We start from the raw sequence: 17,177 nt of genomic DNA on the forward strand, positions 1-17,177 counted from the left end.
AGTTGGATTAACGCCTTGCTGAGCAAGAAACTGACTCCACTCCTGAGTGGTAGGTGTTCGAAGCATCGGCTTGTTGGCTGGAAGGCCGGACTGAGTGCCGCCCATCGATGGCCGACCTGACATCGTCAAAGCACTAAGCCGCTTGGTTTTGCGCGTAGCAGGTGTTGTGGGGCGGACGAACGCTGCAGCTTCAGATTCCAGGGCATCGGCATTGTCTATCTCAGGGGTAGCCGCCACGGAACCCTCGTCCTGCTCCCTGCACGTCGCATCGGCTGCGGCACCGTCAGCTTCCTCGTCCTCCTGCACTGCCATTGAAGATGTCATGAGATCCCCAATCTCTGATAGAGAAGAGAGGGAAGTGAAGCCATTCCAGTCTGCAAATGCAGACCATGCTGCGCCAAAGACATTGCCAAGCGGCGAAGATGGTCCCGACGCCGGGCTCACATCTGCTACGCTGGTTGTCGCATTGCTGAGAGGAGCAGATGTCGAAGCTGTGCCAAGAAGAGACATGATCGGTCGAGCATTCAGTGCGGCAATCCATCCGGGCGATGCCAGAGCTGTGGAGCTCAAGAAGTTTCCAGGCGAGGGAGGGACACTGACACTGGTCGTAGCTCGTGTCCATTTCGCACTTGGACCCGAGCTCAACTCTGCGCCCGACATGGCAGTCGATTGTGAGCTGGTAGCCATCACTTTGGCTCTCGCTTCAAGCACACTGAAAGGGGCATTGTCAAAGTTGACCGGCTGCATCGCCTTCGCGCGCGCTGCAGCACGACCGCCACCCGCACCAGAGAAGGCAGTGAACAGGTCTGGCTGGCTCAGCATCTGCGACCGGGTACGCGACAGGAACACGCCGGTATGCCGTCGTTGGACGTGCTCACCAACCCCTTCGGTAGTCCTCGCGGGAAGTCCTTGCGGCAGCGACGACGGCGAGGGCGACGGAAGCGGGAGCTGCTCGGCACTCAAACCAGTGAGCGAGTCTGCACTAGCAGTGTGCGAAGGCAAAGGGCCACTTTGTGCTGTGCTGTCAAAGAGTGGCTGACGCACGGTCGACGCCGCATCGTCAACCCTGGCAGATGGAGGCGACATGAGGAGCTTGACGGCCTCGCTGAGCCCCAAACCGTGACTGGCAGTCGGTGTCATGCTGGCATTGGTTGAGGGCGAGCGATGTAGGCTGTCCGAGTTGGGCGACAGAGATAGAGAATCCGGCGAGGGCGTCGATGCCGCTTCCGCTCCCGCTTGATGAGGCGATGCAGAGCACGCGGAGTCACGGAGCGATCTCGCGTTGGGTGTCGAGAGCATACAAGTGTCAATTGAGGGGCGAGATAGCTTGGTCGATGGCGAAGCGAAGTCTGCTAATGCTGGCTGATTAGCAGCATGCTCTATCACCTCTTGAGCTTCCTCGCCACCCCTCTGCTTGATGGGCGAGTCGCTAAGAGCGGGCGCGAGAGTGTCGCCACTAGCCGTATCGCTCACAGCATTGCTGCTCCTGCTGCTCCGCTTCTCAGTGCTTCTCTCCCCTCTGACACTACTGTCCTCCACCAGGACGACCCCCGAGTTCGGGTGTCGGCTACTGGGTACAGTGGGTGCAGCGACTGATGAGCCCGCACTTGCTGAGGTTGTGGCCGATTTGGGCTGCTGCTGCTGTGGAGAGATCGTGTGCAACAGGCTCTGGCTGAGCGCGCTGATGCCGATGCTGGAGATGCTGTCGCCCGAGAGGCGGCTGCCGGGCCGCGTGAGTGCGGTGGAAGCGGTGCCAGCGGAAGTAGCAGAGGCGGTCGACGAGTCAGAATGTGCCTGCGAAAGCAGCGACATGTGGCTGTTCACGCTGCCACCCGAGCTGCGGTGCGCCACGGCCGGACGCGAGGCATGTTGCGGCTGCTGCTGCTGCTTGTCCTTGCGTTCGTTCCCCTTTTGACCAGTGCCGCTGATGTCCTGTGCCTGTTGCTGCTGCAACTGCTTCTGCAAAGAACTGGCCCCCACCGAGGCAGGGACGTGCGAAGGCAACGCGGGGTCGTGCGCATCAGCTGCAGCCGAAGCTCTGCCTGCTTTTGAGAGCGAGGCTGATCCCGCAAAAGCGGCAAAGCTCGCGAGCGGGTCGACGTCGGCGAGGACGTCGATGCCGCCCTGGCGCACCCGCGGGCTGCCAATGCTCGCGATGCCAGCCGCGCGACCCCAGCTGCCTGCCCTCCCTAACGCACCCGCGCCCGAGCCAGAGGCGGAGGGGGACCCGGCTTCGCGCAGTGCGCTGATGCTGTCGCGCTGCTTCGGCCCATTGACAATGCCACTGGATACCTGCGCGTTGGACGCGGAACGCTGGCGCGCTTGAGGCTGCGGCGCAGAGAATGACGTCCAGGACTGATGGGCCGAAGATCCATCCGCGCCGGCTCGCGCTTGCGAGCCAGAGGTGCGCCGAACGTCGAATTGCGCGAGTGGGTCGGTGTCTTTTTCCTCCTGCTCGTCGGTTTCTCTACGCGCCTGGGCGTCTACAGCCGTTCCCCTTTTTTCCTCGCTAGGCGTCGTGGGCGAGAGCAACGCGGGCGAGACGGCAAACCGGCCCGTGAAGCCAAACCTGCCGAGCAGGTCGAGCGATTGGTTCTGGGACCCGCCGCCTTCGTCAAGCCGGCGCATCGCTGCGCTGCGCCCATGCTCGTGCGCGTGATGCATGTGTCCATCCTCGCCGCCGCCCGACCCGCCCCAGCCCTCTTCGGGCGCAGGACTCGGCGGCCCGCTGCCCAAGTAGCACTCGTTCTTGTCCTCCTGGCCTCTCCCGTCGTCGTAGTTGTCGAGGAAGAGGCTCGAGCGCCGTCGCCCCCGCCGGCGGCTGCCCTCCTCGTCGGAAGACGTCGTGGCGGTGGAAAGCGTGCCCGTCATCATCGCGCGGCCGATGCGCGACTCGGCCAGCTCCTCCTGCTGCCGCGCCGCGAAGCGGTGCGGCAGCGGCGGCATCGGCGGTGACGGCGGCGAGCACAAGGAGGGGTGAGCGGTGGGGTCGGAAGGAGCGGTGGAGGGTCGCGAGGCGCGTGCATTGGCGTTGCTTGTCTTGCCGATTGCAAAGTCGGACAGGAGGAAGCGTGAATGGCCCTCGGGCGTCAAGGGTGCATGCAGCTTAGTGTTGCCCTCTTCGTTGGGAGGCACAGCCAAGGGCAATGCGGAATGCGAGTGCAGTGCCGCTTGTGGGATGGCGACTCGCTTCTGCTCGAGATACCTCTCCTCCTGCTCCTTTCCACCATGTTCCCCATCAGCCAGCGGTGTCGCAGGCGCTTGATTCTGTACGATGGTGTCCATGCTACCCTGATGCGGTGCGTGCGCGCTGCGCCAACCGGTGCCGAGCTCGGAAAAGCCAAAGGAGAAGCTGGCTTGTCTGTCCTGGCCACTTATATCCCCTCTTGAGGGGCGATGCGGCGATGAAGCAGACCGGCAGGCAGAGGAGGAGGCCCGCGTAGAATCTGCATCGGGACGCAGGAGGTAGCTGTTGCTTCTGCTGCTGCTGCTGCTGCTGCTACTGCCCTTGATGTTCCCCTTGCTATTATCAACAAAGCTGCCGGTCGAGGAATGCTGCGAGAGCGCCGGTGACGTGGAGCCGGAGATGGGGAGGGACGATGGGGTCATCGAGAGTGATGAGCTAGCGCCATATCCGGAACCGGAGCCGAAGCCAGAGGCATGACTGTAGCCATAGCTACAGCCATGTCCGTAGCCATCTTCCGCCGTGCTGTGACTGCTGCTATTGTTACTACTGCCGTATTTGCTCGCATATACGCTGGAAGTCGGGGCCATGCCACGGCCTCCTTCCAAGGCGTCGCCACTGCCGCCCTGCAAGCCAGAGTGCGTTGGCGACATCCCGCTCGCGCTGCTGGTACTGCTACCAGCACCGCCGCTGCCACTGCCGTCCATAGTCCCCTGCCAGCAAGCGCGTGTTGTGGGTTCGGGCTCGAACGCGACCGAAGGCTGTATGCGTTCGAGCGGCATCTTTGGTGTGCCTTGCCTGCGTTCGCCTGCGGGCGTGCTTGCAAAAAGGCGTGTATCACCAGATTACTTGGGCAAGAAGAGGTGCGACTAGCGAGCTGGGTCAGTCCAGGTCGAGCAAAAAGTGGGTGCGCCAAGATGAACGATTCGCTCCTTGTTTTCTTGGGGGTTATTCCCACTCACAGCAGAATCCTAGTTTATGTATTTTCTCTCGTCCTTTGTAGAAGTGCGGCAGCAAATGCTGAGCACGGAAGAACGTGCGGAAGTACTATGGAGGCCACAAGCGGAGCGAGCAAGGAGCCGGTTAGCATGCTTTGCTGGGTGCTTTCTGCCTCGCCTGGAGTGCGGAAAGGAGTCTTTCGACAGCGATACGTGCAGGGAAGTGTGCAGACGAGCTAGCACCACCCGACCACCGAAGGAAGGAGAAGTGGAATAGACGCGTTTGGTCGGGGGGGGGTAACGAGAGCGTTGTGGTCTGGGTTGAGAGGCGCCGCTAAGTGAGAAGTAAGAGGTGGGCGCTCTCTACGGTACGATGCAAAGCAACGACCAAAGATCCCTTCCAGTGCCGCTGTGCGAGAACGGCTCGCCCCCAGGGTATGTCGTTGAAAGCAACTCCAACTTGAATATCCATCGGAGCTGGTGCTGGTGGTTAACATTGTTATACGAGTGACAAAGGATCTGGCGCGAAAACGTGCAAGCCACTGGGCGTCGGGTGTGCTTGTGGTGGACTTGGCACGCATAACCCTACTTTAATTGCTCACCGCTTGAACTTTGGCCAAGCAGCGATTTACACAGCAAGATCGGATGACTTGCCTGCCACCAACCAAGGAGGATTGGTTCCAAAGATGCTTGGTCACTGATACCCTCTACGATTGCAACAAACAGATTGACTTGCATACGCTGCGAAGCGAAGCGAAACGAGGAACCGCAGCAGTCGTGTGGCATGCAGGGCTGTCCTGTAATAATAAGTTTGCGACGTCTGCGAGGCGGTAGTAGGACTACACCGCTGGAGGACCGCATTCGCCCGAGTGGCTGCCTGGTAAACCGTCACTCGTCCCAACCGAGAAACGTCCAGTGGAGGTATTGAAAGGTATATTCCCTTTAGGACTTGGCATATTTCCTGGCGGTGTTAACCGATCGCCTTTGCAGCCGCGCCCCTGCTTGTCTTACGCTTCCCCAGCGCAACCATCCACAACTAGGGTCGGTCCGCAGGAGAAGGCAGTGCTCATCACCTTTTTCCTTGGAGCGTGAACAAGTAGACGCATCTGCGGCGGGTTCTACGTCCGCCAAGGAGTTTAACCTCATTCCTTGCTTATCACTGCCCTCCTTGCACGTGTTGTATGAGCGGAGGATGAAAATGAGTACGAGCCGGTCACAAGGCCGGTGGACAACATTTTTCGACGCTCTAGTAGCCGCACTCAATAAGGGACCGGCTCCCAGCATTTCGGATTTTGACCGACGGAATCGGCGTCCCTGCAAAAAGGGCTCCAGGCTACACAGGTGCAGCCGTGCTCTTAATCCCCCTCCCGCACCACGTCGAGGTCACTAGTGGTGGGCGCCCAGTGGTGTTTGTCGGGAACAAAAGTGGGAGCACTACGGGCCTGCGGCGACGCTTGCACGTTGACCTCGCTGGGCCGTTCGGAGGAGTGAAGGCATACGGGCCGCCACTGTTAATGAAGCTAACGCCGATGCCGGCCTGCTCGGTAACGCACTGGCTCCAATCTTGAAATCTCCTCACCCACCTTTGCGATGATCTCACGCATCTGTCGCCTGTTGCATTGCATTATCACACACATCCAAAAATTGGGAGCAGAGAAGGCGAGTTGCCCTAGGTCGGTCATGCTGAAGGCACTTCCGAGCTATTGCTTCGCCGATATGTGTCGCTGCTCATGTGCGCCAACGATCACGAGGAGGTCCTCGGCGTAAACCGCGACGATGATCACAGCGCCTGCCGCCCTGCGGACATTAACGCATGGCTCCGATAGACATTAACAATAACCAAAGTGGTACAGTTAGAACTTGACCCTTGACCAGCCATTGCACCACTTCGTTTGCTGCCAATTCCTGGGATCTACGGACATGTACATAAGTATGCTCAGGGCACAACTACAGTTTCGAGGACCCCCTCTTCTCTTAGTAGGGCGGATAACCATGAACTGATATACGCAAATACCAAAATCAAAGCGTGCGCGCAGCGCGGAACACAGCATCCTCATCCTGCGGGTACTCTCTCGCATATCCTGTGCTGTGCGTTCTCAAGGTGCGGCGACGACGGACGACCGCACGCGCAAATACCGAGCAGCGGGTAGCATTGAGTAGCAGCTCTATGGTGCTCTGCATGCCTACATGTGCCGCTTGGTTCATATGACGGCTTGTATCAAGCGCTGCTCTGCCTCGCGCAGCACATCGGCGCGCGTGTTCAGGCTGCACATGAGGTACACTACGTTGCCGAGCGGCCGCGCATGGATGCCCGCGAACAGCTGCTCCCCGGGCGCGCCAGCACCCGCTTTCGCCGCTGACGCAGACGCAGGCGGAGCCTTGCGCAGGGCTGAGACGACGTCGGCCGCAGCGTCGGACGTGTATCCGCGCGCGTCCGCGCTGCGCAGCTCGACGGCGAGGACGCATCCAAGCGCCATGGCGTTCTCGACACGCGCGGCGTGCGAGAGCTGCTGCACGGCGTCGGGGCACCAGAAGCTCCAGATGCGCGGCGGCGCTGCGGCCGTCGAGCGGTCCTGCGCGGGTGCGGGCGGTGGAGCGCGGCGGTGCCATGCGTGTTGCGCGGCGTCCCAGCTGCCACGGCGAACCATGTCGTCGAGCAGATCGATGGTCTCGTTGGCGACCTCGCAGCCGATCGGGTAAGCCGTGTAGCTATGCCCGTGCAGGAGCGCGTCGACCTTGCGCTCAGAGCGTGCGAACATGGCAAATATTGCCTCTGATGCGAGCGTGACGGACATGGGCAGCAGGCCACCAGTGAGAATCTTGGCGAGGCACGATATATCCGGGTGCACGCCGAGCAGCGCCGCAGGCGTGCTGAGGCCGAGGCGGTATAGGCCCGTGAATACCCTACAGTGGGAGGTGGCGGGGCATGCGTGCGTGCGCGGTGAGGAAACAAATAGGAGGAACGCAGACAAACTCGAGACTCACTCGTCAAAGATGACTGGCAGGCCCGTCCAGTCGCTGAAGCCAGAAGCGTGTTTGGCGCGCGCAGGCACGCCTGCACCGGCGGCGCTCGCAAAGAGGTCCTCACTCTCCCTGACGACGTCGACGAGGCAGCGCTGGAAGAGCGGGTCGACAAAGACCATACCTCCGGCGCCCATGACGAGCGGCTCGAGCACAAGCGCGCCGAAGCGCCTGCGCTCGTTGTAGACGAGGTGCTGGAGCGTACTACGGATGCGTGTGCGGTACGTGTGCGTGAGCGGGTCGGACGCCAGGCGCGCGGGAACGTCGTAGATCTCCTGCAGGCTCGTGTACGTGTACGTTTGTGCGTTGCTGTGCTGCTGCGCGGGCGCCTCGGAGTGCTCGTGGACGCGAACGCGGGCGACGCCGTCGTTGAACTGCACGCTCGGCACGTCGAACCAAAAGCCGCGGGGGCGGTACCAGTCGACGGCGCTGCTGTAGGCGCTCGGCTGACACGCGTCCATCGCGCCGATCGTGTCGCCGTGGTAGCTCCCCTTGAGGCCGATGACCTCCCAGTCGCCCGAAGATGGTGGGGTGGAGGTGCGCGTATCAGGCGGCGCATAGCGCAGGCGCGTCGACGCAATGGCCATCTTGAGTGCGATCTCCATGCCGGTGCTTCCATCATCGCTAAAGTAGGCGCGGTCCGCCCAGCCACGCCCGGGCGCGGTCGTCATTGCCGCGGCGGAGGCCGGATCAGGCAATGCAGCAGGCGCCAGCTTGTGTTGATCGTCGAGCGCACCAGGCTGTGCACGGCGGCCAAGTAAGCGCTCCGCAAGGCGCACGGCGGGGGCGTGCGCGGCATTGGGAAAGATGACGTGGCCGTAGCGCGCGGCGGTGCGGGAAGCGGCGAGCGTCAGGCGCGGGTGCGCGTGGCCGACGCACTGCGTCCACCACGACGCGCTTCCATCGAGTGTTGGCTGCAGCAGGCGCTGCGCGGACGCAGGTGGAGGGGCGGCGAGCGTGTCGAAGCAGTCGGCGCTGGCCGAGTCGATGACAGTGACGTCGCGGTCAGACTTGGTGAGTGTATGCTGCGTAAAGGGCCACCAGACGCTCTGGCGTGTGCGCGAGGCGAGCGTGTGCAGCTCGGCGATACGCTGAGCATGGCGCATGCGCAGGTAGCTCACCACGCCCAGCAGGCCGCCAGGCGTCTCCTCGCTGCTGCTGTCACCTTCCAAGGCGGCAGACGAGCAGAGGGACGACGGACGGCCATGGACCAGGGAATGGTAGTAGGCGCGCATTCGCGCGTCGTCCTCGGCCTGCGATCCGGCGCGTTCGGGCGGGGGGCCCCAGCGAGCGGCGGCAGCGTCGGCAGAGCCGCCGATGCCAAACACCCTGGTCTGCACGCCATCCCCGTATGCGCTGCTGCTGCTGTTTGTGCCGTGGAAGAGGTCGCGGAGGTAGCGCACGTTTCCCAGCTGGCCAGGCGCGGGGAAGAGGAGGATGGCCTGGACGTCGTAGCCGGCGAGCAGGAGGCTGTCGTACGCGGAGCGCGTCGTGCTGATTCCGCCGAGTGCGGCGCTGCCGATGAGGATCGTTGGCAGACGCAGCGGACGCAGCACAGCCGACAGCGATGTCCCCGCCGGCGAGGGTGAGTGGACGCCGCCGGCTGCCTCGACGTAGGCGACCGCGGGCACGGCATCTGTAGTAGCAGCGGCGGCCGTCGACGCGAGCCAGGCTGCTGCTGCAGCTGCAAGCTCGGCGTCGGTGGGTATGCTACTGCTGCTGGTTCCCGTTCCCGCATTGGCGGCGGCGGCGGCGGCGACGTGCGGGGAGAGCGGCAGAGGGAACGAGTGGAGCGTGGTGGTGTGCGTGCGCGGCGAGAAGCGGTGGATGTGCCTAGCCATCCACCGCGGGGGTTTGGTCGTTTTCAAACGCCGTGCGTTTACGTCAGCTTGCAACACACAAAAATATACACGCCTACGTAGCAGCACACACACACCCTGCATCCCAGTCGCCGCGCGGCCCGGTCTGGACGGGCTTGAAATAGAATGTGCGCTCGCCGGGGAGAGCAGCAGCAGCTGGAGTAGCAGCAGGCTGGGAGAGCGGAAGCAGCTCACTGGCGATACAGAGTCCCGTCGCAAAGATCGTCTTGCCGACGTCCGTGTTGGCGCCAAAGATCTGTGCGAACGGGGGGCAGTGTGTCAGCCCAGCTCAACTCAGCAGTGGGAACTAAAAAAATAGGCGCGTGTGACGGACCTGGTGGACGCGCAGGTGCGTGTAGAGGTGCGCCATCGCTGCGGCAAGTACGCACGCACGCTTCCTTGTCGCTGCGGCGCAATGGCTGCAGTGCAGATGGGAAAGGGGATGACAAAGCAAAGAGGTTAGAACCAAAAGCAACGTGAAACGTCCAGTGTCCCGTGTCATATATATCTCATCTCTATTTCATCTGAGTTCCACTCCCCCCCCTCCCCAACACAGTCCAATGGATCCGCACCCTCGTTCCTGAATGGAATCGAGAAAGTTGCGCGAGACTCGGTGCAACTGGAACTGCCACCAGACCTCTATATGTAGATTGCGCCCCAGGCGACCCCTAGTCGACCCTTTCCCGGGGATTCTTTCTGGGAAAAAGGGTGGAATTAGAATTGAATGGTGGGTGGCATGCTGATCGACAGTTGCTGACTTGCTGAGCACAAGAGGCAATAGACGTGTCTGCCGTGGAGGGACCTCGGAAGCGCACCCCATGCACGCATACCACGCCATGCCGCCAGGCACAGGACAGCAGGTGGCGACGCTGGACGAGCACGAGGTCGGTGCCACTGGCGGCAGCGGCGGGGGTGGCGCGCCTCAACGAGAGCATCGGCGCGTGGAACCAGGCGTTCCGTGGGTCTCGCGGCACTGCACCGTTCTGTGCCATGCCTTTTGAGCATGCTGACCCGAGCCCCCGCCGCCTCTCTCTCCCACTTTCTGCAGACGCCGCTGTCGAGTCGGTCGAACGGGACACAATCTCCCGTTTGGACGCCGTACTGCTCGACGCACCTGCAGCGGCGCCAGGCGATGAGCCAGACTGCGGCACTGCCGCCACCGCCACCAGCTCGTTCCTCATCGAGCACACCCCCGCCTTCTTTGAACAGGTCGCCGGCGCCGCCGCATCCAACGAGCGCTACGCTGCGCTCGTCCAGTCCAACACCGTCGCAGGGACCTTTCGCCACGCGATGGAGGCAGATTGGGCCGGGCGCGACACACCGACGACGACGAGATGCATGCGGACTCTGCCCCAGGTGACCGTGTTTGCTTCGTGGCGCGGTGCAGACACAAGCCCGCCGCGGCATATATGGCACCGTCACACTCGTCCCCGATCCCTGTGGCCGTGTCCACACGCCGTTGCCGCCACCCATCAGCCTACATCACCGCCACCGACCACGACAACGACTACGACCCGCTCGCCGTCGCCGGCAGCAGCAGCGACGGCGGTGAGAGCATTCTCCCGCTCTGCCTCTCGCACCACGACCCGGGCACGTCGGAGCAGTGCCCAGTCAACGTTAGCGTCCACGTGCTGAGCTCGTACCTCTCCGAGGATCAGCTGCTTGCGCTCGTGTGCGCGATGCGCGCCAAGGCCGCCGCCAACGCGCGCTTCCGCGCCGGCAACCTTCGGAGCGCAGAGCATGTATACGTCGCAACCATACACGCCGTTCTGCCTGCAAGCTTCCTCGACGCGGCCGTCGACGCACAGCATCAAGATTCCCACGATGCCCGTGCAGCGCCGCCAACCGGTAGCGCCAGTGGCAGCATGTCGCTCATGCTTCATTTTCAACGTCTTGTCCTCAAAGCGAATGGCGCGACGCCGATCGAGCCGAACGTCCTGCTCAACCGTGCAGCTGCGTAGCTCAAGCTGCAGAAGTACGTCCATTGCTCATCCCCCTCTGCCTCTTTCAAGTCGCGAGGGAGATGTGCTGACTCGCCTCGCCCAGCGATCGCTTCACATCTTTTGCACTAGATTCAAGGAAGCAGAGGACTCGAACACGCTCGTGCTGATCGACGCGCTGGCCCTCGTACACAGATCAGCGGTGGACGCGAGCTAGCGAATGAAGAAACGGGACCAGGAGAGTACAAATGCGGACGCGGGCGCGCACACATCCATGAAGCAAGATCGATGACCCGCTGGCGCCACTGCTGCTCATGCTGGACGCCCTTCGCTGCGCACGGCAGTCGTTCGCGCCCGTATGCTGCAGAGCACGAGCGATGGCACTCTCCTGCGCCCGCACCATCCGATCAAGCACGGCCATTCCTCGCAGGGGGATGCGCCTGCCCCTGTGTTGGCGCAGCAACAGCAGCACAAACCCAAGACCGAGGGCGCAGACGGCGCCCTCGTCGGTCTGCGCTGGAAAGGACTCATCCCGCGCGGAAAGGTGCGATGCGCGGTGTTCGAGGTGCAGCTGGAGCGCGACCTCGGTGCCCTGCGTGCAGAGGAGCAGGCGCAGGCCGAGACCGACAGGAAGACACAGGCGGAGGCGCAGGAGCAGGAGCTCGCAAAACTAAAGGAAGTGTCGTTTGCCTCTCTCTCGGGCCCGGAGTCAGATGTTCAGCTTGGGCAGCCCCAGTCCGTAGCGGCGCAGCTACCGGAGAACAGCTCCCTCTACGGTGACCACGGCCTTCAGCAAGACCAGGTTGATGCCAATGCGCCCGACAACCCCGCTGTCGGGTCCACAGCGATGAACGACCATGGCGCGCCAGACTGGGCGCACGCCGCTCCCGCTCATGCTCCGGAAGACCGTTCAGCTGAAGCTGTAGCATATGGTGATGATCCAAGCACAAGCAAAAAAGAGAAAAAGAAGAAGAAAAAGTCACCGGGAGAGACGCAGTTAATGGAGAGGAAGGACGCGGAGAAGTCAAGAAAGCAGAAGGGGGAAGCGGCCAAGGAGTCGCTCACTCCATTGCAAAGGCTACAGCGGTGCGAGAGGCTACTGAGGCATGCGAAGCAGGGTGAGTCACTTCCTCTCCTGGCCGTCTCACAGACAAGTCCAACTGACCAGCGTCGGGCGTTCATTTGCGCAGATTTCACCGACGCACTGGCGATCCACGCGAACGAGACGGCTCTCTTCGAGTTCGAATCATTGCGGGCAGTGGAGACACGAAGCTCTGAGCCTCTTTAGCCGAGTGTGCATCTCCTGCTTGCATTCTTCACCCTGTTCCCCACGAGCCCGAGCCCTTCAACACTTGTTCTTGCGACCGTCCGGTTCCCTCCCTCATTCACTTAGCAGGAACACAACTGTCCTTGACCTCCCCAAATTCTCGCACATCGCTCATACATGCGCAGGTACCAACACGCGTAGCTCCTTAATTCCGCAAGTACATTCATCTGTAGCATTTCAGCAAAGCAAAGCGCAACAATAGAAACGATCAATCAGTTGCATGTACCCTCGCGAATGCAATAACACAGATGCCTTGGCTACTGCTCACCTACTCCCCCAGAGCCAGCAACGCTCCGCCGGGCCAGGATCGCACCCTGTTTGATCGGTGTCACTTGCACCGCTCCTTCTCCCGGCTGCACGCTTCCACCAGCCCCGTTTTGCAGGGGTGAGTAGGGAGTTGTTCGCTGCTGTTGCGCTTGCGTTTGCTCTCATGTCTGCTGCTCAGCCGTGCTTTTGGTACCGGTGGCACCAATCGCCGAACCCGTGCCCGTCGAAGACTTAGCGAGGCGCCTCATTACGCTTTCCAGCTTCCTCTCGTTCTCGCTCATCTTGCCCCTGTCGGCGCTGCTTGCAACACTGGAAGTGGAAGCGAGGCTGCTGGCCTTGGTCCCGATACGGATATCAGTGGCGATTCGCGGCACGCCCTGCGCGTGCACCGCAGCGTGGCAGGCGTGGATGGCTTCGGACACCAGCGGCCAGGGGCCCTCAAGGTTTGTCCCATAGCCGCTGTCGAGATGAAAGAGAAAGCGGGTAGGAAAGGGTAAGCGAATGCCAAGCGAGATGAAGCAACCGGCCAGGCAAACAGCAGTAAATCAAGAAATGGTTCAGAGCCGGATGGTCGACTTTTATACTCACTGCATCTGTTATAAGATCAATACGCATGTGAAGCAACGCTCGAGCTGTCAGTCAGTCGCAGTATTTAGTCAAAGCAATATACAGCCCCGAACTGGACCCCTGTCACAGTGTATGTGGTGACAAGGCGGGGCACGCACCTTGAAAACCAACCCTTGAGCTTCGAAGCCTTCCAAGATGCGTGCGCACTCTGCGATGTGCTCTCCGACAGAAGAGCTTCCGGTACCCATGGGTATCACTGTTTCAGCAGGCATAGGACCACAGGCGCAAAAGTAGACATCCATGTCAGCTGGCCATTCGGGGGAACGGTCATGGAGCGACTGGGGACGTAACACATGGCCACTCACGGCAAAAGTCCGCCACGGCGAAGAGCGTGTCGACCGTGGTCATCTTTAAGATTATTCCAAGGGGTGAAAGCTGAGAACTCCCGACAGCTCTTGCGCTTTAGAATATGACGGTCCAGCGGGATCCGGATAGAGAGGATATGATAGAAGAGGATGTGAGTGATGCCATACTAGAAGGACTATGAAGATGACGTGTCAAGCTTCGCGTGTTGGCGTCATTGTGCAGCGACGCGCACACTCGGTGCAAATACATTCCCTTCACTTGTTCCCCCACCCCCCACCGTCCGCTTCTTTCATCCTCTCCTTTTCGCTGATGATGCACATGACCATCTTCCTGCTTCCTTGTGTCCACGCAGGCCCATCAAGAGAGCCTCGACAGCAGCTCAGACTGGAAGCGCAACCCGCTCCTCTTCTCCAGCAAGAAGAACAATACAAGATGGCGGCGGTTACCGCTGTCGGCCTGCAGATCGCCACGGGCGTACTCATCACGTATCCGTGGGAGGTGATCGAGACGACATACAAGGTCACTTACCAACCCAAGCGATCGGACCAGGCCGTCGCCGACGAAAAGACCTCGAATTTGGCTACAGTGTCGAAATACACAAACAGCTGGAATGTCGCGAGCCGCATTGTCCAAAAAGAAGGCTACCTCGGCTTGCTGCGCGGTCTGCTTCCCTCCTTCACTCTCACTGCGCTATACTCCTTCTCGCTGGACCTTTTGTCGCAAGCAGCCTTCCAGACCATACAGGTTAACACCCCGTTTCAGTTCCTCATCCTGCGCGAATCGACCACTGCGTTCACACGCGCCGCCTTCTCGCCTCTGACGACGCTCGTCACACGTTTCATTGCCCGGCCAGAGGCGCGCAGAGTCGTACCGGGGCCGCTGGCATTCCACCCGGGAGCGATTTACCGAGCCTGCACCTCCGATGCCGAGTCCGGTGCAGATGCTGGGAAGAGTGGCTCGCTCAAGGCACTGTACACATACAATCCACGTGTGATGCTCCTGGAAGCGTCTGCGTCCCTGACGGCCGGCCTGGCCAACTCGCTGCTCGTCCCGCCGCTAGTGCAGCTGCTGTACACATTCGGCTCGGGCTCGTTCCTACAGTTGAACAGCGAGGGATGGCAGCAGGTCGGCATGCTGGCGTGCGTCGCTAGCACCGGCGTGCTCGCCCGGCTCGTCAACTTGGCACTTGACACGGTGTCGAAGCGTCTGCAGGTGCAGGCATCGCACGGGTCGGACGACGGGATCGTCTGCCTGCGCCCGATGCCCTACCGCGGTATTCGTAACGCGTTTGCGCGCATCGTCGAGGAGGAAGGTGCCACAAGCCTCTTCCGCGGTTGTGGACTGTATGCGCTCAGCTCGACTACGCTTGCGGGGCTCAGCGTGCTGGTCGCCGTCGCCGAGGGGCAAGTATAGGCAAATGAGAGCTGGCCACAAAAGACGGCAGACAAGTAGCCGCCACAAGCACTGTTCCCAGCTCATGTCATTACACAACATGTATCATACCTGCCAAATGCGTCGACACCGCTTTTAGTATCTTTTCCCTCCGAAGCATATGCTTCTTTCACTTGCAGCATTTGGACGCTCGCCTGCGCCAAGTCGATCGCCTGGTGGTATGTTCGAGCGGTAGGTATACACAGCGGCTAACACCTCCGAACTGATGAACATAGATGGCGCAAGGCGTAGTACAAGACGACGCTCAAGCTCAAACCCGGCCGTCAGAACACAGGACTCGACGACAAAATTGTTCCAGAATCGCACACCACGACACAGTTCGTGCGCCACATCTTGCAGGCACGCTCAGCATGCGTTGCAAGCTAGGATCGCACACGATCTTCAATTGACTGCGATAGGAGGAGGGTTTTTACATGGCGTATCTAGCGGGATGCGCAGCGAGGCGAGTGAGAAGTATGAGCAAAAAGCGAAAGAGAGAAAGAAGCGAAAAAACGACCTCATTCGTCAGCGCTCGTTCATGTGGACACGATGTGGGCTACAGCGCTATGCGCTTGTGCGCTTCGCTGTGCAGAAAGAAATAAAATGAAAGGTCAAAACTCACTTCCTCGTCCACTCCCTCGCCGTGTTCTCGTAGCGCGGTCTATCCGTCTTATAGAGGTTTGCAATCTCCGGAACAAGCGGGTCGTCTGGGTTCGGGTCGGTGAGCAGAGAGCAAATGGAGAGGAGTACTGTGGAGAGAAAAAAAGAGTGTGAGGGGGGATGGACGTGTTCAGTTTGCGCGAGGAGAAACCCGAGGGTGGCACATAGCAGTGCCACGCTGCGCTGCGCACCTTTGCTGATCGTCAGCGCTGGGCTCCATTGGTCCCTGAGGATGTCGAGGCAGATAGAGCCGTTCGTGTTGATATTCGGGTGATAGATCTTCGTCTGGAAAGAGACCTTGGGCGGCTTGAACGGGTAGTCGGTGGGGAAGGTGATGCTGAGGAAGAAAACGCCTCCGGAGTACGGCGAGTCGCTCGGACCCATGATAGTTGCTTGCCAGTTGAACATGTTGTCCCCCGTCGGTCCGGCGCTGCATGATGACGGTGGGTCACGACCGAGGTCGTTGAGCTCCTTGTTGATCCGTTTCAGCGCCATCTTGTCTGCGGTTTGATGTGATCTGCTACGCTGCACCAACTACGCCGAAATGAGAACATGCGAAAGGGCTGTGAGCAGAACATTCTCGTGCTGGGAAAATAAGTAGAAGGAAGAAGAGGGGGAGGTGCATGGTGCATCTCATTTTCATAATCTCAGACTTGCAATGAGATCTGCAGCATCCTTCTTTGCAAGAGTTAACTTTGAGGCTTGGCAGCCACGAGGTGAAGAGGCCGAGCCTTATCTTTTCTATGCCACATCCTTCGCATGGTAGCACCTCCATGTCGCACTCATAAGGATAGAGGCGACCCTCTACCATCTGACTGCATCCCACCTGAGTGACACAGCACCTAATCTGAGCACTCCATCCCTTCTACCACGTTGCCACTCCGATCTCACAACCTGCACAACAGTGGCATCTGCAAAGTCCCCTTGCTACCCCCTGTGCATTCCCCGCAAGTATCATATCATTCTGCCCTGAGCTAAATGGAGAGGGCATGTGCTGCGTCGCATCGGCCTGGAACGAATGAACGAGGCAGGCTGCAAAGCACTCCTTGCGCCTGCCGTTGCGGCAGGTTTCCGCCCAGGCGACTTGCCCGACACAGCGATGCCGCTACTTCCTCTTCTCCCTTGGCAAGGGGGAAGATCCTGTCTCCTGAGTCCTCTCCCTATTCTGGCCCTCCTTTCGTCGAGTCCGCGACGCAGTCGAAAAGGGCGAAAGGCACTCGTGCCAGAGCTCCGCAGCGAGGGAAGGAAGCGCGCAGCGATCGCGTGTCAACTCACCTCTCGTCTCTTGTCTGTTTCTCTCTTCTCTCTTCCGTATGCCAGGCGCGCTGTGTGTCTTTTCGGCGGTCGTGACCTGGGTGGGTTCGCGGGTGGGGGTGTTGCTGGGTCCAGGCTGGTACGGAGTGAACAAGGGACGATGTGCAATGCTGGACGTGTGATGATGATGCTGTTGCTGCTATGGTGTTGGTGAGCGAGCGGCAGAGGGTTTGCCATGCGATAGGGAGAGTGTCCCAGTGCGCCTGTTGCAGGTACCACCGCCGTTGTCTTCTTTCCCCTTCTCCGGCTGACTGCCTTCTTCCCCATGGCCCCGCTGCGCTGCAGTGCTGCAAGTTTTCCTTC

The 17,177-nt window shown here is 60.6% G+C and overlaps 8 protein-coding genes across 8 annotated transcripts; 3 read left to right on the forward strand and 5 right to left on the reverse strand.

The window, feature by feature from the left end:
* Positions 1-150: 150 nt before the first annotated feature.
* On the reverse strand, positions 151-4,219 carry K437DRAFT_160764 (uncharacterized protein). The gene is made up of 3 exons (XM_013386627.1): positions 4,147-4,219; positions 601-4,032; positions 151-491 (listed from the first exon to the last, which is right to left on the reverse strand). Exons 2-3 carry the CDS (start codon positions 3,964-3,966, stop codon positions 450-452), a joined length of 3,408 nt encoding a protein of 1,135 aa, XP_013242081.1. The 5' UTR covers positions 3,967-4,032; positions 4,147-4,219; the 3' UTR covers positions 151-449.
* A 2,104-nt stretch (positions 4,220-6,323) lies between these two features.
* K437DRAFT_226175 (PLP-dependent transferase) lies at positions 6,324-9,372 on the reverse strand (the record flags this gene model as incomplete). Its single annotated transcript, XM_013386628.1, has 4 exons — positions 6,324-7,026; positions 7,108-8,976; positions 9,080-9,258; positions 9,337-9,372. 4 exons carry the CDS (start codon positions 9,370-9,372, stop codon positions 6,324-6,326), a joined length of 2,787 nt encoding a protein of 928 aa, XP_013242082.1.
* Positions 9,373-9,820: 448 nt separating this feature from the next.
* K437DRAFT_263766 (uncharacterized protein) lies at positions 9,821-10,963 on the forward strand (the record flags this gene model as incomplete). Its single annotated transcript, XM_013386629.1, has 3 exons — positions 9,821-9,914; positions 10,051-10,366; positions 10,390-10,963. The coding sequence occupies 3 exons, from the start codon at positions 9,821-9,823 to the stop codon at positions 10,961-10,963; spliced, it is 984 nt and encodes a 327-aa protein (XP_013242083.1).
* K437DRAFT_160878 (uncharacterized protein) lies at positions 10,889-12,382 on the forward strand. The gene is made up of 2 exons (XM_013386630.1): positions 10,889-12,060; positions 12,133-12,382. The coding sequence occupies exons 1-2, from the start codon at positions 11,301-11,303 to the stop codon at positions 12,228-12,230; spliced, it is 858 nt and encodes a 285-aa protein (XP_013242084.1). The 5' UTR covers positions 10,889-11,300; the 3' UTR covers positions 12,231-12,382.
* Positions 12,383-12,697: 315 nt separating this feature from the next.
* K437DRAFT_263768 (uncharacterized protein) lies at positions 12,698-13,511 on the reverse strand (the record flags this gene model as incomplete). Its single annotated transcript, XM_013386631.1, has 4 exons — positions 12,698-12,995; positions 13,125-13,129; positions 13,262-13,359; positions 13,469-13,511. 4 exons carry the CDS (start codon positions 13,509-13,511, stop codon positions 12,698-12,700), a joined length of 444 nt encoding a protein of 147 aa, XP_013242085.1.
* A 274-nt stretch (positions 13,512-13,785) lies between these two features.
* On the forward strand, positions 13,786-14,989 carry K437DRAFT_257858 (mitochondrial carrier). The gene has a single exon (XM_013386632.1). It carries the CDS (start codon positions 13,902-13,904, stop codon positions 14,880-14,882), a length of 981 nt encoding a protein of 326 aa, XP_013242086.1. The 5' UTR covers positions 13,786-13,901; the 3' UTR covers positions 14,883-14,989.
* A 467-nt stretch (positions 14,990-15,456) lies between these two features.
* On the reverse strand, positions 15,457-16,055 carry K437DRAFT_269388 (putative ubiquitin conjugating enzyme E2-16 kDa; the record flags this gene model as incomplete). Its single annotated transcript, XM_013386633.1, has 3 exons — positions 15,457-15,484; positions 15,523-15,649; positions 15,752-16,055. The coding sequence occupies 3 exons, from the start codon at positions 16,053-16,055 to the stop codon at positions 15,457-15,459; spliced, it is 459 nt and encodes a 152-aa protein (XP_013242087.1).
* On the reverse strand, positions 16,040-16,474 carry K437DRAFT_160914 (uncharacterized protein). The gene has a single exon (XM_013386634.1). It carries the CDS (start codon positions 16,369-16,371, stop codon positions 16,081-16,083), a length of 291 nt encoding a protein of 96 aa, XP_013242088.1. The 5' UTR covers positions 16,372-16,474; the 3' UTR covers positions 16,040-16,080.
* Positions 16,475-17,177: the final 703 nt, after the last annotated feature.

Source organism: Tilletiaria anomala, assembly GCF_000711695.1.
Source record: "Tilletiaria anomala UBC 951 chromosome Unknown K437scaffold_69, whole genome shotgun sequence".
Classification (NCBI taxonomy): Eukaryota; Fungi; Basidiomycota; class Exobasidiomycetes; order Georgefischeriales; family Tilletiariaceae; genus Tilletiaria; species Tilletiaria anomala.

Bases quoted from the DNA above. Each gene is read 5' to 3' on its own strand.
- K437DRAFT_160764 (XM_013386627.1), bottom strand. From the start codon at position 3,966: ATGCCGCTCGAACGCATACAGCCTTCGGTCGCGTTCGAGCCCGAACCC. The intron at 492-600 runs GTCAGTGTCCCT...TTCTTGGCACAG, and splicing joins GGACACGAGCTACGACCAGT to CTTCGACATCTGCTCCTCTC.
- K437DRAFT_160878 (XM_013386630.1), top strand. From the start codon at position 11,301: ATGCTGCAGAGCACGAGCGATGGCACTCTCCTGCGCCCGCACCATCCG. The intron at 12,061-12,132 runs GTGAGTCACTTC...TCATTTGCGCAG, and splicing joins ACTGAGGCATGCGAAGCAGG to ATTTCACCGACGCACTGGCG.
- K437DRAFT_257858 (XM_013386632.1), top strand. From the start codon at position 13,902: ATGGCGGCGGTTACCGCTGTCGGCCTGCAGATCGCCACGGGCGTACTC.
- K437DRAFT_160914 (XM_013386634.1), bottom strand. From the start codon at position 16,371: ATGGTAGAGGGTCGCCTCTATCCTTATGAGTGCGACATGGAGGTGCTA.